We start from the raw sequence: 17,569 nt of genomic DNA on the forward strand, positions 1-17,569 counted from the left end.
CAGACTGTAAAGAGTAAAAATTCTATAGTATTCGATTTTTGAAGTGAAACGGCGCGTTGAGAGTAAAATTTCCAGCCCCCCTAGACAAGTGGCTTTCTATTAGCGTAAAGTTCAATAGAATAGATTATGAATGTATGAGATTGACGTTTGATTACGACGACGACGACGATTGATTACGTCAATCTCATACATTCATAATCTATTCTATTGAACTTTACGCTAATAGAAAGCCACTTGTCTAGGGTCGTCATGGCAATAACGTCACGACATGGAATAAGGTGACGCTTTTGGTATCTTTGAATATTTTGTACGTGTGCTCGGCACACACGATCTTTTCTTATTCTAATGACCAAAGATAGACGAATTTGTGAATCTCATAAATTAGTGCTATTTCGTTTTGTTAATCACCCAGCTAGTAATAAATTAAATGTTAGTTTTCAAATTAAGTTTTATTCGAATCAAAGTTTAGTTCTATTCAAATCCATATAATAAATTAACTAAGATAATACTTCATTAAAACGTTGACTGGCTTTGTCGTTCAGTTGTAAAAACTATCCTGGCTTCAGGCCAAGAAGTTCTTTATTAAACTAGTGATTTCGCGACTAATAAATATTCCTAGACATTTATTTTCCTACAATGTTCTGGAACTTTCTTCCAAGTTCTATAGAGTTATATTCAACAAACAATTTGTATGGTCGCCATACAATACAATAAAAACATTGGTAACATGATTAAGAATGTTTATTCGAAGAGAAATATAAAAAGACGTGTGGCACTCGGGGAGTGCCGCGGTAAAGCTATTGCATAGCATGCCTTCAAGCCACACCTCCGTGTCCGTCGAAGTGGGGAGCGTGAGGTTTTTTCGTTACGGAATTTCTGGATTCGGTCCCCGCGCTCAAGGCCCGCGATAGAAGCTATGCAATAGCTTAATAAAATTAAAAATAAAATAGCTATCTTCATATTAATTCGTGCCCAGTTTATAAGGACTTTCCAATCTGAGGCTTTACTCACTAATGAGTTTCCGAGCGGAAAGCTTTCCGATGCCAATGATATTTTAAATTTCAAAAGATAATCTGCAATATTTTTCGCGTGAAATTTCAGCTAGAGCTCAGATTCCAATGTTTCCATTCATTTTTAATTACTTTTATAAAAATGAAATCTCAATATTACCTTCCCAATCGGTAAGTCGTTAGCAAATCACCTTTTAAAAGGTAATTTAGACCACAAGATGTCCAAAGTACGTTGTGAAAAGGTCACGAAGAAATAGAAAATACTAGCTGTGCCCCGTGGTTTCACCCGCATTGCTCCGCTCCTGTTGGTCTTAGCGTGATGATATATAGCCTTTATCCTTCCTCGATGAATGGGCTATCTAACACTCGAATTTTTAAATCTGACAAGTAGTTCCTGAGATTAGCGCGTTCAAACAAACTCTTCAGCTTTAAAATATTAGTATAGATTACAAATAGCCTTTTTGTTCTCTAAAGTCTAAACAGTATAACAAAACAGTGTTCTAACAATACTTAAATTACCTCTGACCATAGCCAGAAATAGAAATGCAAGGTTTATAACTATAGAGACAATAGCCTGATGATAACGCGGACACTAATTGCCTTACTATAGCGCGAAATACTCTCTGTAGCTTTTAATATGCAAATATGGAAAGTTCGTTATGAACCTGCATATATCTCGTAGGTGTGATATAGATAGGGTGTCCTATTTTCAAAACGATAAGGGGAATGAGTGAAAAACAATTCCGTGCGGTGTTTTTATACGAAATTGTTCATGTATTTTTTTTTATAATCGTAAGATTTAATGAATATTCCTTTTAAAAAAGAAGTAACGAATATAGATTATTTAAAGAAATTTAATCATAACACACAATTATTAAACAGTTTAATGGGTTGGTTTAAAACGGGATAGCAGTGTGTATAATTACTCCATTTCTACATAGAAGATGAATCTTATCTCCACTACAGCTGGAAAAATGTTTTCTTTTTGTTACTAGATATAAGGTGGTTACTTTAATTTGACCACCACCAAATACTTCAATAGCTTTCAAGCTCTTTTACCAAAAATATATTCTTAACACCAAAAAAAAATTAATATTATGTCACTGTTTTATTAGATACATAGAATTGTATTTTGGGACCAAACATAGTAAATTTTTGCTTGTGATGTTTTACTTAATCAGTTAAACATAAGCCTTTAACTTTTGTTCTCTAGGTAACATATTACCAAGAGCAATGGTCAGCCATGGCAGCTGCTCCGAAGGCAGTAGAAGTTTGGGACACGGGAGTCAACATGGATGTCTTGAAGACTGTAGGACAGGCATCCGTTAACACACCTAGCGACTTTGTAAGTATTTTTTTATTATGCCTACTAATATTATAAATGCGAAAATGTATTTGTGTGTTTCTTCATGTCAAAACGGAGCGATTTTATGATATTACTTTTATGCCTAGAGATATATTGTAACCCAGAAGATTAGGGACATAGGCTACTTTACCGGGATGAAATATTTTTTCTTTTATTAATTTTAGATAAATATCTCTATGCTTTGAATACGCGGGCGAAGCCGAGTGCCATAACCGTAAGCTACTTATAATATAAAGTAAACCTACATGAGCTATGTATGTATGCAAATAGCTTGCATTCAGTCCTGAGTGCTGCCTTTATTGCCTTAACTGGCCGACTTAACTAAAATTTCACCAAAGATGACCACTCTAGCTAACCGTAATTGGCTATTTAGACGAGCATCATTGATATTGATAGCCCCAGGAATGAATATCAAGAAAAATGTCTAAAAATAGAAAGTATATTTAACTAAAAGAAAGATGTAACGTATAAAATCTTAAAGCGCTTCAGATATAAAGGAATATGGAAGAGGCAAATGTTTGATGGATCCTAAAAGATCATTGTAATAAAAACTAAATATCTGACACCTTGTTCTAATTTGCAAACATTACAGCATTGGTATTCTGAATTTAGGTATACTCCTAATTTAACACTTTGGTTCATATAATCATCAAACGAATTCCACTGTACAGTGCTAACTGCGTATTATCACGAATTCACTCCGTACTGCCAAATGGATCGCTACTACCGTATTGCGTATTTATATATGGCCATGTCGTTCCTATATTAGAATCACACATTTTACAAATAAATTAAATAAAATTGTTGTTGCATTTATTGTCAAAACGAAAAAGCAACTACCGTCCCAATCTTTGTTATGAAACTATGGGAAAAGGAAACTATCTATCAAGTGAATACAAAGCATTTTTACAAAGGTTTATACAAAGTACAAATAAATACATATTTTGTTTTATACAAAGGAACTTACCTTATTCGGATGTTTACTAGAGAACCGCATTTTCTCCAATTTCAAAGCTATATAAATTAGTTTGCTCACCGCACAGCAACGTCTGCCAAATTGCAGGAAACAATTCGATGTATCAGAAATGCCTCAACTGAATTATTACGACAGTCAATATACATTGTTTTGAGCTACTCGTATTATTTTTACTAGCTATCCAATGTTTGGTACAAAGAGCAATATCGATAATATACAAGAAATATTTAATCAACAACGAACGTATATAGATTATACAGCATCCCAGAGAAAATCTTTTTTACACCAATATAACACCCCAAAGCATAATATTGTACAAACAAACTTCTACAAAAAATGTTATAGTGTCACGATATTGTCTTATTATTGGTATTCCTTATATTGTAATACAAATAGCTGTAAGGAATATAGGTATGTATGTCAAAATTTAATAAAATAAAAAATAGAAATGAACCCAAGTTCAATAATCACTAGTAATATAAATGTAACAAATAATATAAAGGCTTCGCAATTTCAAAGCGCCTCGACGCTAAGACGATCATTCTGTCTCGATAGACACTGTAATGGTTTCCACGTCACCTAGCCGAGACATTCGTTTTCTGTAGACAAGTTTACTTGCATTTCCGATTCTTTTATGTCAAGAAGACTAATTTAGCAGTCTTTTTGTTTCAACTTTAAGCATTTTAAAGTTAGTAATGATGTCTAAAATAAGATTTTTTTCAATTTTGCGATGTTCAAATTACTAAATATGATGATCATCATATCAAATATTGAAAAATGTCTACCTAGTTAGTTACAGCACTTATATCTCAAGAATCTTTTAATGATTTTGGTTTGTAGGACTTGTCTCCTCCTGCATTAGGATAATAAATATAAGAAATTTTTAAAATTTGAGAGAAACCGGGATAAGTCTTTAGTCACACAATAAAAATACAAACTCACGCCTGTATGATGTGCATAAAATTTAATTTTGTATTCCCTAATGCACGTTAATTTACATGTATGGAGAATAATTACAATGATTGTGCACAATTTTCATCCACATACATTTAGTCGTAACGTCAAACGTTCCCTTTATTTATGCTTTTACCGACGAGTACCCAAATGTAGGCCAAACCAAAATCCTACAACAAATGATGATGACTTACACAACCCTATTTGAAATTACATACAAAAAATCACATCATCGAATAAAAAATTTGCAGCACTGAAGAAATGTGTAATCAGTAAGGGAAAAATAGAAGGAACCTGTACCAGTACCAGTATTGCAACTCTAAGGTTAAGACTATTTTCCGTTAAAGTCATAGGTAATTTTCCAAACAAAACAGCTTCCGATACAGAAATATCACGTTCAGGCTGACACACAGCGCTTTACTAATAGTTTTTCCGGTAAAGCAAGTTTTGCGAGCGTTTCCTTCTTTTGATATCTATCAAAGTCTGAGAACGAAAACACAAGCCAGAATAAATAAAGATTGTTACAAGACTCGCTTGACGAATTATTCACTTCTACGACAAAACACCTTTCGTACGACACACGACAGCCATGAAAATGTTCCCTAACATAACTTCTAACTAAAATGTTTGAGGAATGTCGACGTTATTAAAGTCACAGAGCTAAAGCTGACGCCCTATACAAATCCAAGTCGCGACGGATTAATGGCCGTGATGAAAATGTCGTTACGTAAATCTGGACTTTCTTTGAAGGAATTAAAATGAGAAATAAGAATCTACAAAAACCTTGGCAAGATTTTCCTTTGCTACAGCTTAATAGCACAGCTTGATATCATTAACCAACTATTTTTATTAGGATTTTAGCGAGAATTTTTTCTATTTTATGAATAAAAGTTTGTAGTAATTTAAAATTTTATACTTAGAGACAGTTTCGTGATTTGCTATTAGTCTAATTAGTCTTTGATAGCTTTAAAAAAAAATTCATTTTGATGCGCTAAACAGGACATATTCAAAGGATATAACTTGAACAGAGAACAGAGATATTCAATAGAATAGCAGATTAAAAACTATTTTTAAATACATTGTAGATATGCATGTTTTTTTATCATTTCAGAATATTCATCCACATCTTGCAAAAACTCATGTGAAAAACCGACTGAATAAGATAGCTTCAGGAAAAGACATCGACTGGGCAACTGCAGAAGCTATGGCCTTCGGTATGTCAATGAGCAGTCATTATTATTTTTGTAATAGTTTTTGTGAATTAAATAAATATGGTTTCAAATATAGAGCACGTTCTAACGAATATAATTATTTACTTATTTAGTCCAGTCTTTATACCAGCCAAAATTTCTCTTTTTATTTTTTTGCTATAAAATTTATCACGTTCGCGCAAATAAGAATTTGCTCCCCATTGTTCTCGCACGCGATGCTTTTTCATTATAATTATTGAAATACTTGTATCTTCTGCTTTTTTATAAATTAAAAATTTATATGATTGTGGGAAACGGAACGGTGACGGATGAAAGAGAGGTATGAGGTGTGCGAGAGAGAGGAAAGGGATTAGTGCGGCGGATGTAAGACGAAGTGTGCGTATGGAATAAAGTTAAAATTTTTAAAGTAATTAAAGACGTATTTACTAGCAAACAACCATTCATTGATTTCAATTCAACAATCTTGGAGGCTCGTCCGGGATTTAAATTGTTCAAGAAGATTTATATTCCGCAAGAAGACGAACCACGATTGTGCCGGCCACGTGCTCACGCGCCATTGTAAGAAGACGACACGACGCGGTGTGTTTTGCACTATTTAACGACGTATACACGGCAAGAAGACAACGACGACGATACATTGTTTGCTTTAAGAAGTAATTATCACGATGACGGAAGTAAAAACGACGGGTGTTGAACAAACCGCGATGTCCGCGCTTTTCCTCGACGGCATAACCAAGTTTAGGGGAGACGATAAGTCGGTGTCATCAACCAAATGGGCACAGGATTTAGAGGACAATAGCGAGATTTTCAACTGGACGCCGCAACAAATATTAATTTTTGCCCGAAGATCGATAGTAGGTACGGCGGAATAATGGTTGAAGAGCGAAAAACATTTAAAAGTAACGACGAACTCAAGACCGCGCTCCAAAAAGAATTTCCTGAAACCGCTAACACCAAAGAAATGCATGAAATTAGGTCATCACGGAAGAAACAAAAGAATGAATCATACTATGAATACATGTTAATTATTGGTGAATTCTTATGACGTTTGCTTACACCTGCGCGGAAGTGACAAACTATCTTTGTCTTTTTTGTTAATATCATTTTATTATAGCTAGGTATCTCTCTTATACAGTCTGTCAATGTAATAAATTAAATTAAATGAAACTTGTATTTCTGTGTGTATGCCACTGCATGTAAAGCATTTTGTACTGTGCTGTGCACGATACCAATACCGATGAAAAATAAAATCAGCAAGAAACAGGAATATTGTTTTGTAAGTAATCTATGCCAATCGTCGATAGTCTATAATATTTCAATCAACCCACCAACCTGATCAGATATTATATTGTAAAGAAACTTTGTCCGAAGATAAGCAGGATTCAACGCTATCCCCTTTAAAATATAATGATGGCGATTACGATTCTGATGACTCTGTCAAAGATAAAGATTACGAACCTATGGCATGTGATCATAGAAGCGACGATACAGAAGATGAATTAGAATCAAACAGATTCAAATGCACAAGAAAACGTACCAAAAAAACTTTTAAGAAGACACTTTACAAATCATACAAAAACGACGCAATAAATCTATACAAAAACGACGAGACACTAGCGAGCTTTAGTGTATCCGATGTAACACATATTACTCCGCAACAAGTTACCATATCAAACAATCTACCACCTAAACGACGTAAATACAATACAAGCCAAGCATTGTGTAAAGCAAAATAATTATAAAATTAAAACTGGCTTTGACAACAAATGCCGTAAGAAATGTTATTTTCAGTACTCATGAACGTGAGAGAGTACTGGAGTATGTCACGTGCGGAAAAGAGTGTCTTCATAAGATCACACTATACCGTTGCTATTCCAAAAAGAAAGAACACCACGGCACCAATAAGAAATCCGTAAAGGAGCTTTACTCTACCGAAAACCGATGGCACTTTAGCATCTGTGTGTAAAGTTTATTTTTTTTACCACGTTAGGTTTCAAAAAAACCAACGACAAAATTCTCTCTAACTGTCTCGACGATAATAATGACGTCGTGAGCATGCTCCAAATAGGCGGTATTTGCCTAATGAAATATACTGTATTAGTTTTATGTACTAAAATTTTATATAGCGAAGCACCCTGACATAAAAATTAGTTACTAAATGTATAGAACGCACTTGAAGGCTATGAACGTATCGTTTTATTCGTTTGCTCGTCTCGGTAATGAGGAGTGTGGACTATGCGAGTCGTATATATATTATTCTTCGTTATCATGGTTCCTTATGGTAACCGGTGTTTTAATCCATTTCGTTTGCCGTCTCATAATAAATTGAAAAACTTAAGAACATTTTCGAAGATATTAGCAGTGAAGTTATCATTTTCGGGCAATTTATATATTTGTCAACGATGCAGAAAACGTCTTAATAGTGAATTGCCGACAAAATTCATATTATACTATTTTAAACCAGGACACATCTATGCAATTTTACCATAGAAAACAATTGAAAAGAATGTATATATCGTTTGTTCGTCTTGGTAATGAGGAATGTTAAATATGTGTGTCGCTATGTGGGTCGCAAGCGGCAGGATGCTCGCAAAGAAATTATAACTAATGTAAAGCTAGCGAGGCATGGCATACACCATGAAAATTACACTCAAATTACACGATTTCTATAAATCCATAGTACAGAATGAAAAGCACATATATTACAGAAATGACTTAGAAAAGGAAATAAAGCCAAGGCTAGTAAAATACGGAGTTTCTGTTGCGTTTTGCTGAATTAATGCTTCGTTATCATGGTTCCTTATGATAACCGGTGTTTTAATCCATTTCGTTTGCCGTCTCATAATAAATTGAAAAATTTAAGAAAATTGACGAAGATATTAGCATTTTCGGGCAATTTATGTGTTTGTCAACGATACAAAAAACGTCTTAATAGTCAATTGCCGCCAAAATTAATATTATTTTAAACCAATACACATCTAGATGCGTTGCGACCTATTTCACCATCAAGTAGAACTTTCAATGAAAAATTAAACAAATTATGACTTCTTTGATTTCGTAGATGCTCTGATCGTGATGTTCGATTCGTGCCAATGGAAAAGTTTTTTGGAAGTCTTTGCAACCCCAAGACTTTATTAATTACCCAGATAATGTATCAGATTGTCGCATCCAAAACACCAATCAAGGGCATATATCTAATAATTGTTTTGAAAAGATACGTTTCTAAAGTACCCTCAAATAACAATAATATTTTGAACGCACCCTTTAAAGAATAGACATAGAAATAAAAATGAATCGTGAAATGAGTCTGTAGTGTATCTATGAAATAGATATATACATTGTCTCACGTACACCAGTGGTGGGGACAGCTTATAGCTGTCATTAGTCAGTCGACGGCCGATGCCGGACTGGAATGGACGTGTTCCCGCACTATTGAGTGTAGTGGTGAGCCAGTGCAATTCTACATATATACGTACTGTAAGCACAGTACAAGTGGCGACGAGGTAAAAGGTCAGTGTTACAATATTATAAAGAGTACGCGTGCAATAAAAAGTTTTAAGAAATTTAATAAAAAAGGGAGAGGGTATGTAGTAACATACCAGAATTCATTTTGAAATGTTAAAGACAGAATAACCGTTACGTCCGTTGGTTCATATTAAATACAAATGCAATTTCAATCTTATCCAAAATCCTTCACAAGTTAAAATAGAACGACAAAATAAAAATAAAATCTTTCGAATTTTAATCTAGTAATTAGAATACGCAGTTATTTTTGTTTGAATAATTTATTGAATATAATATAATATAATATAATTTATTGAATTTAAGTAATTTATTTTCAAGACATCCTGTGAGCATAATATAATGTAATCAGGAGAGGTTAAACTTCTTGTTATTTTGAGTTAATTATATGGTCACACACTCACATTGAGGAAACCTAGTTTAGAGGCTTCTGTGATAATAGATATTTAATGAACAGTACCGTGTTTAGGTTGTTGGTAAATAATTACTCACTCACTATTTAATTTCGGTTATTTGTTCCACTCAGAAGGAGAAAAAATAAGTATAAACTTACTATGTACACACTGAATTAATAATACACTTATTAGAAATTAAACAATAAATGCTGATAAAAACAAATAGACAAGGAATAAGAACGAACGATTTTAAATTTAAACAGAATTAAACTGTATTGAAACATTTTAGAACTACCCGCACATTAATGAATATTTTAGCCGCAGAACGCATACAACGCTTATACTGCGACTCGTTAAATGCGAATATAAATATGAAATAAAATATTTGAAATACTTGTTTGAGTAATATATACATAATATTATAAAAATGCATACACTAAAATACTGTGTGTTAGCCACACCTAGTTTTATTATATTATTCAAGTGGCAAACTATTTAAGTGTCTTAACGTTTTCACGACTGCTACTTATCTGTAACTAATTTCGTTAAATTAGAAATTAGAAATAAATATTTAAAATGTCGTTAGACTATAAATAGATTGGGTAAATTAATATATATCCATGTTTGTTTAATGCATAAAAAGCCACAATATAAATACAAGTGGTAACCTGTAGTAACCTGTAGGTACCAAGATGTGACAAAGTATTATGGACTCGCAACCGCCATGGTTATAATTTTATATTATTATGACATTACATGTAAATTGGGCGGCTAAGCGTGGGACGACCTCCCACAAGATGGACAGACGACCTGGTTCGAGTGGCTGGGAGTCACTGGATGCAGGCCGTCCAGCAGTGGACGTTCCATGGCTGAAACGACGACGACGAGTAAACTCGTTTGAATTTCATATTCTATTTGAAATGAAAATAGATGGACTTCCATTAAATTGGAGGTATTGACTTCCATTAAATTGGAAGTATGGACTTCCATTAAATTGGTAGTAGGGACTTCCTTTAAATAGGAGGTAGGGACTTCCTTTGAATAGGAGGTATTGATTCCCTATATATAGGAGGTATGAAATAAAGAAAGAAAGATGACTTCCTTTAAATAGGAGGTAGGGACTTCCTTTAAATAGGAGGTAGGGACTTCCTTTGAATAGGAGGTATTGATTCCCTTTAAATAGGAGGTAGTGACTTCCCTTAAATAGGAGGTATTGATTTCCTTTAAATAGAAGGTCTGGACTTCCTTTAAATAGGAGGTATCGATTTCCTTTTAAAAGGAGGTATGGATTTCCTTTGAATAGGAGAAATTGACATTCCTTAAATGGGAAGTGTGCCATCAGGACGAGGCTACTTTACATTCGAACGTTTTCAATGGGAAAATGTATCCAACAGTAATTCTACGTGTCACTCTTTGGTTGGTGCCAAAGGTAAGGTGTCGACTGTCGAGGTCGACAAGTGCCAGCAGGCCGGCAACTTAACTTTGCGCAGCATGGATGGCGCTGCCGCTCTCACCACCGCTTCGAACGCCATGTCATCGCGTCGTGCACCGCAGGAGTCGAGCTTCGAGCGTCATGCATCGAGTATCATTCGTTGATACGCAACACGATATCCTAGGTACCGTGACATCACGTCTGGGTCCGCGACACCATGCCTGGTGTCCGCTACCACGTCGAGCAACGTGTCAACACATCCAGCCGGTGCTCATCGGAATCCAGGGTGACGTATATCACCCGTGACGTATCTGTATTGCAATCATTCACATAAAACGGTCAGTAGATAATATAATTTCACATTGAGTGTGCAATTAGAAAATAAAGTAAGTTTTCAAACTGTAGTAACTTCACAATGATGCGATGGTAATACTGAACAGATTTTGTTGTAGGTTGTAACGTACAAAACCAGTGTGTAGTTAAATCTTATTACATTAAATTTAACCCAACGTTTTACGTAGTTATATAATTATTATCTCGTGTGATATTACTAGTATTTCACGTAGTTTGGAACCTACTGATGATCTACATCAGTAATTCATGATACATATTTCAAAAAAATAAATCCTGTGGCGTAAGCACGTCGTTCATATTAATTGCACGAAAAAAAGGAGGAATAAATACTCAAATTATGACCAGATATCAGAATAAACTATATTAGCAACGTGTAAAGTTTATACTGCAAAAATAGTTTAAATTCTAGAAGTATTACAATCTACCTTCATAAATACCAGACAGTTTTAAACAACTACCTATAAATATATTGCAGACAGGGTTGATAAATTATTACTTACTCACTTACTTACTTATTAATTATTGACATCATATTGGACATGCATTTGCAATAATAATATTATAAGAGTAATTTCGTTCGTTGTATCGAAATAACACTAGTGACATACCTACCTAATATTGTTTAATGTAATTTAAAATATAAATAATTTCTCGTTCAACTACGAGTGGAAGGATTAAGAATCTTATAACTTGTATATAGGTAATATCTTTGTAATTACATTCCGCAAATAATGATGATAATATGAATTTAAATATACCTTAACGGTTTTGTAGTTAGCAAGTTAACACTAGCAACGAAAGTCATTGAATTGAACGTAAACGATAAACATTCACTTGTCCATATATTATAATGAAAAACCATTTGCGAATTATTTTGAATTGATTTCTTGACTACCCACGTTAGTACGTACTAGTCGACAGATCTTACCCTTGACAAATCGAAATGACATGCTATGCAAAGACAGCTTTATAACTACTTGAATAAAGATGAAAAGTAATGCGTTAAGTACATAGTTGCATCAAGAGATTTAATAAGTTTTTCGTAACTTTTGATTAAGGCGTGATTTCCATTTGACTTTAATTGCATACTTAATGAAAAAACGTGATGTACAGTGCCTAATTGACTATGAAAAGAGGCAGGTTTAATTTAATCGAATAGAAGGTAAATCGAAACACTTAATACTTGCATATTTTAATACTTTCTTATTTACGCAGTTCATAATAAAATGTAACAGATAATTACGTGTTTAGATAAGCAGCTGACATAACGTAAATCCTATGGTTAGAATACGTATCTTGAATTGGTTTTTGAAGGTTGTTCATTTATTGTATTGTTTAAGGTAATTTAGAATTCAAACAAAAGGTACTTAGATCTCAAGAATGTTTGGGTCTGTTGAAGATTAAGATATTTAGATTGTTTACACAAAAAATACAAAAATAGCACGGTTATTGGCGTATACATAATACATAATAATATTATCGTCAGATAAAGTCAATTGGTTTAAAGGAGAAACTGAACACGTTTTTAGTAGGTAATTGTGTAGCTTTTAGAATTCAGAACGCAAATCCTAAACATTGAGACATTTTCAGTTTGAGTAATAATCAATATAAACATGTAGCATTGAATTTGGTGGTGTACACTCATCAGTACGGAATCTTGGCCACTTACAAATTTGCTGATATTAAAAAAAAAAAAAAAAAAAAAAAATAAGAATAAGAATAAAGTTAATAAGTTTGAAGATATGCAGATACTTTAAACTTATGTTAGGTAGTAAAAACATGAAGTTCAATAATAAGTTTTGTACTATTTTTTGAGCAAGCCAAAATTTGTAAATTTAGATAACAATGTCATATTTTCTATAATTGTCTAAAGGAGATTGCCCAAGTGACTATGGCACTTGGTATCGCAATCAAACTTGTTGTGTCAAGATGAAATATAGCTCAATTTGAAGTTTGATGTTGGTACTTTTAGAAACGATTAAAGTTTTCTTTAAAAAATAATTTATCGAGTTTAAACTAACGATGAACGTTAAGTTTTACATTTATTACATAGGTAATATTTTGATTTACAAGACAAATGTGAAAAGTGAATCGTAATAAACATTATTTCAAAAGAACGTCAAACAATGCGTCGAACACATTCATTCAACATTCATTTCAAATAGATACTATGACATATGACGCAGGATGCTTGCTAGAGAGATAGATATATGTGTCAAAACAAAAACTTTTACTTTTATTTCTATTTATTCGGTATTATTTAGACTTAATATTGATACATATGATCATTGTAAATGCAAATAGGAATTAACAATATCGCGAATACTTGGCACAACTAAAATTTTGCCGATGCCACCCGTGGTCATTCTCCTTTGTTGAACTGTCGAATACTACAAAATGTCTAATCATTTTGAAGGACAGACGCTGTTTATAAAATGTTGGATAATGTTATACACTTCTATACAATATTCGTTTGAAAATAGAAAAAAAATTTTTGAAAAGGAAGGGCAGGGGTGGAAGCTAGTACGGAATGAGTTTATCGAGTATCAAACGAGTAGGTTTGATAAGTATGTTCTGATTTTAAGAGTTCTTCATTAACTTAGGTTTCAAAGTTCTATTGGGAATTATTGATTAATAACTTGATAACTGTATAATTCTATAATTTTTCATTATGTGATTATTTGGAGCGAAAATTAATTAATTTTGAAAAAGGAAGGGATGTAGTGTATCTATGAAATAGATATATACATTGTCTCACGTACACCAGTGGTGGGGACAGCTTATAGCTGTCATTAGTCAGTCGACGGCCGATGCCGGACTGGAATGGACGTGTTCCCGCACTATTGAGTGTAGTGGTGAGCCAGTGCAATTCTACATATATACGTACTGTAAGCACAGTACAGAGTCGATAATCAAAACTTTTTAGTCGAGTGATTTCCTTATTGTTTTGTTTCTTTTTGTTTTTACTATTGGTTAGGTATTTTTTTAATGTAAATCGTATACACATAAACCCTGTCCCAAACAGGCTCGCTCCTCCTAGAAGGTCGTCACGTCCGTATAAGCGGTGAGGACGTTGGTCGTGGAACATTCTCGCACCGACATGTGATGCTCGTGGACCAACAAAACGAGAACATGCACATACCATTGAACCACATACGGGAGGACCAGAAGGGGTTCTTGGAGGTAAGGTTGGCCCAATGTGGCCCAGTGTTGGCAAATTATTTGTTTCTACATGCCGCTAGTCGAAAGTATTTGATATGTATAATTTTTCCCAGGGAAATTTAAAATCAAATTTGTTTTGAGTACTTTCAGCTCGTGGAATATGTCACATTTTTCATGGGTGGAGCAGTTCTTTATCGAGATAGATCATAGGATCTATCTCATTAAGAACTGTCATCAATTTTTGTAATGAGATAGATTTAACTGCATGTTATGCTTCTTTTTTCACAATAATTTGCAAGAAAATAGCACAAGGCCAACAAACTTTTACTTGTTAACAAATTAATGACGGTTTAAAATTTCAACCGGAACTTTATCTCATAATTAAGAAGAACCTAACGACACTTAAGCTTAATATCAAGAGACACGTCTAAAAAACGTGCCAATGAATACAAAATACATACATAATACTCATACTACTATATCTAGTTTCGGAAACCAGAAATTGAAATTGCTTTTAAAACAAGAGCTAGATTGCTCACAATAGTTTGCTTCAAAGTTTAGTTTAGTTAATATTTATTAAGCTCTCACATACCTTGAATACTAAATTACCCAATTCTAGTTCTAGATAAATAAAACAATATGTTTTGTCGCTAAAATTCTTATTTACGACGCAAACTTTGTTCCTTATGCATTATTTATGCGGTGTTCAAAGTTCCCAATTTTTTCGAACACAAATTGCTCAGATGGCGGTTTGTTTTCGATAACGTAGCTTGCATATTTATTATGTATTTATTAGCTTTAGGCTTAGCAGTACCACAGACTATTAATAATATACTACGTATACAAGTAGTACGTAACATGTTTGGTTTAACTGTGTAAACTGTTTCGGTGAGGCATAAGTTAAGATTATACAACATTATGCTAATATTTCATCGAATTTGTAATTCATTGATTACATACATGGTAATTTTTTTTCATAAAAGCCTTTGAAGACGTGTGCGCTTATTTATTTTTTTGTTATTTTAAGTATTTTTAACAGAAATTCATTTTCTTTGAAATTTACAAATGTCTCGTCATTTTACATACGGACAGATGGACAGACAGCGAAGTGTCAGTTCCTGTTTAACATTTCGGTACTGAACCCTAATAAAGAAAGAGAGTGTTCGCATGATGAAACTTATCTCTTTCTTTATTTCGAAATGTTAGGTTAATCAATCAATAGTTTATATGAATTCTTAGGAACCACTACTTATTAACTCAACTTTTTCAATATTATATATATACTGAAAAATTCTTTTTTTCTTTAGGTAGCAAACTCAATCCTCTCAGAAGAAGCAGTATTAGGTTTCGAATACGGCATGGCGTATGACAATCCAGACAACCTGTGTATATGGGAAGCGCAGTTCGGGGACTTTTACAATGGCGCCCAAATTATTGTTGATACTTTCGTCGCTTCTGGGGAGAGTAAGTAAATTTATAATTATTCGTGCTTAGTTTTTACGGTATTTTTAAGTTTTTAAGTAATTCCAAAAGGTTTTAACTTATGAATTACAGTTATTGTACTATACTATATTCAATCTCTGTTATTACTAATATCTTACCCAAAAGTAGCACGCCTAATGATTTTTTAACTAACTGAATTTAAATTTCAAGTAATTAAGATTGTGATTTCTTGAGAAAGTATAAATCACATGAGCTATACAAGTAATACGGCAAATTCTCCAACAAATGGGACGTTTAATATAATCGATGCCCATATTCATAGCTCTAATTACTCGCCGCTCGCAGTATACCTGATTGAGATTAGTGCAACTTAGATTATTACCTGAACTCAAAGCACAAAGTTACGAATCACGAGCTAAACCAAGTATTTACAAGACCTTTTAGTATATTAAAACATAAATAAAAAAGAACGTGTGTGCCGAGCACACCTGTCAGAAGTGAAACTTCTTTCGCAAGATGCAAAGATACCAAAATCGTCTATGGTGCGGCGTGACGGTAGTGTCATGACGCGAACTTGAAATTTTACTCTCGACGCGCTCAAAGAAGTTTCACTTCAAAAATTTATGAATTTCCTCTTTGATATTCTGTTAAATAAACCTTTTTGATTTTATAACTTTGTTAATGATGCTTCAGATTTTATAATTAGCTAGGTTAATTGATGAAAACTCGACTGAATATTTTATGTTAAACCATCCGACCCAATTGACGTCGTTCAAATAAATGGCTTTTTAGTTTTTACATTTTCCTTCTTTTACGCGCGAAATATTGTCTGTTTAATAAGATTCCTTATTTGGGAGGAAAAATTACTCCATGAATATTTTTGCTAAATGAAATACTTGATGACATGCCAAACTTCGTAGTGCCGTCTTTATAATAAATAAACTTGATGATACCTACATAGCATCATCAAATTTATTTGTGATATAAATCGATATGTTGTCGAACTGAATTTAAATTTCATAGCATTCTCTTAAAAACGTTCACAATATTGTAAGAAAGTTATGTCACGTGAAGTTTCATTTTATACTAAAAGCCAAAAGTTAATCTTTAGGTTTTGTATATTCAACAAGCTGCAACAACATGTTTTAAAAACTTTTATTTATCTAATGAGTCTTTTTTTATGAAGTGGTTTAAAATTATACAGGGTGTCCCGTAAGTAGTGAACCAACGGGTTATGGGGAGTAGAGGGCACAAGCAAAATCAGTGTCCAATTCAAGCGTACTTCAACAAAGAATAATATCGTAATGACGGGATCAAGTTAAATACGCGTGTAGTTCCGAGCTATAAGCAAGTCACTGAAATAGTTGAAAGTCAAAGAAAATAATAGTGGGTTCAAGTATCGTCTATGATTGGCCAGAAACAATACAAAAGAATTCCAGCGCGCGCCCATAAAGGCAATAATTCTCGGAATAACTTAATGAGTTGACTACCTGATAATTTCTAATTTGAATGTTGTACGCCAATTTAACATTTTTTTAAATATTTTATACCACACAATTATACATGTAGAAGTTTTTAAATAAAGTTTCACAGGGTCACCATACATTTTTTTTACACCAGCTTTGTTCAAACTTCAGTCCGTAAATTTTTAAAACGTAAAATTTTACCTATTTTTTGGTCTAATTTTGTTGTTGTTGTTAAATTATGCATGAGTATCATTTTAATTAGGAAATTAACATTAAAT

At 33.3% G+C, this 17,569-nt stretch overlaps 1 protein-coding gene across 1 annotated transcript in view; it reads left to right on the forward strand.

The window, feature by feature from the left end:
- LOC149488578 (putative 2-oxoadipate dehydrogenase complex component E1 homolog) overlaps positions 1–17,569 on the forward strand; it is a 50,694-nt gene that overhangs the window by 24,979 nt on the left and 8,146 nt on the right. Inside the window, exons 12-15 of the mRNA XM_089695725.1 lie at positions 2,224–2,355; positions 5,418–5,520; positions 14,246–14,403; positions 15,690–15,846. Coding sequence (XP_089551851.1) covers positions 2,224–2,355; positions 5,418–5,520; positions 14,246–14,403; positions 15,690–15,846 — 550 coding nt within the window. The remainder of the gene's footprint in view (positions 1–2,223; positions 2,356–5,417; positions 5,521–14,245; positions 14,404–15,689; positions 15,847–17,569) is intronic.

The sequence above is a fragment of the Colias philodice genome, chromosome 5 (assembly GCF_061535455.1).
Source record: "Colias philodice isolate Cphi_HAF_F1 chromosome 5, ilColPhil1 Martin Lab GWU primary, whole genome shotgun sequence".
NCBI classification, from domain to species: Eukaryota; Metazoa; Arthropoda; class Insecta; order Lepidoptera; family Pieridae; genus Colias; species Colias philodice.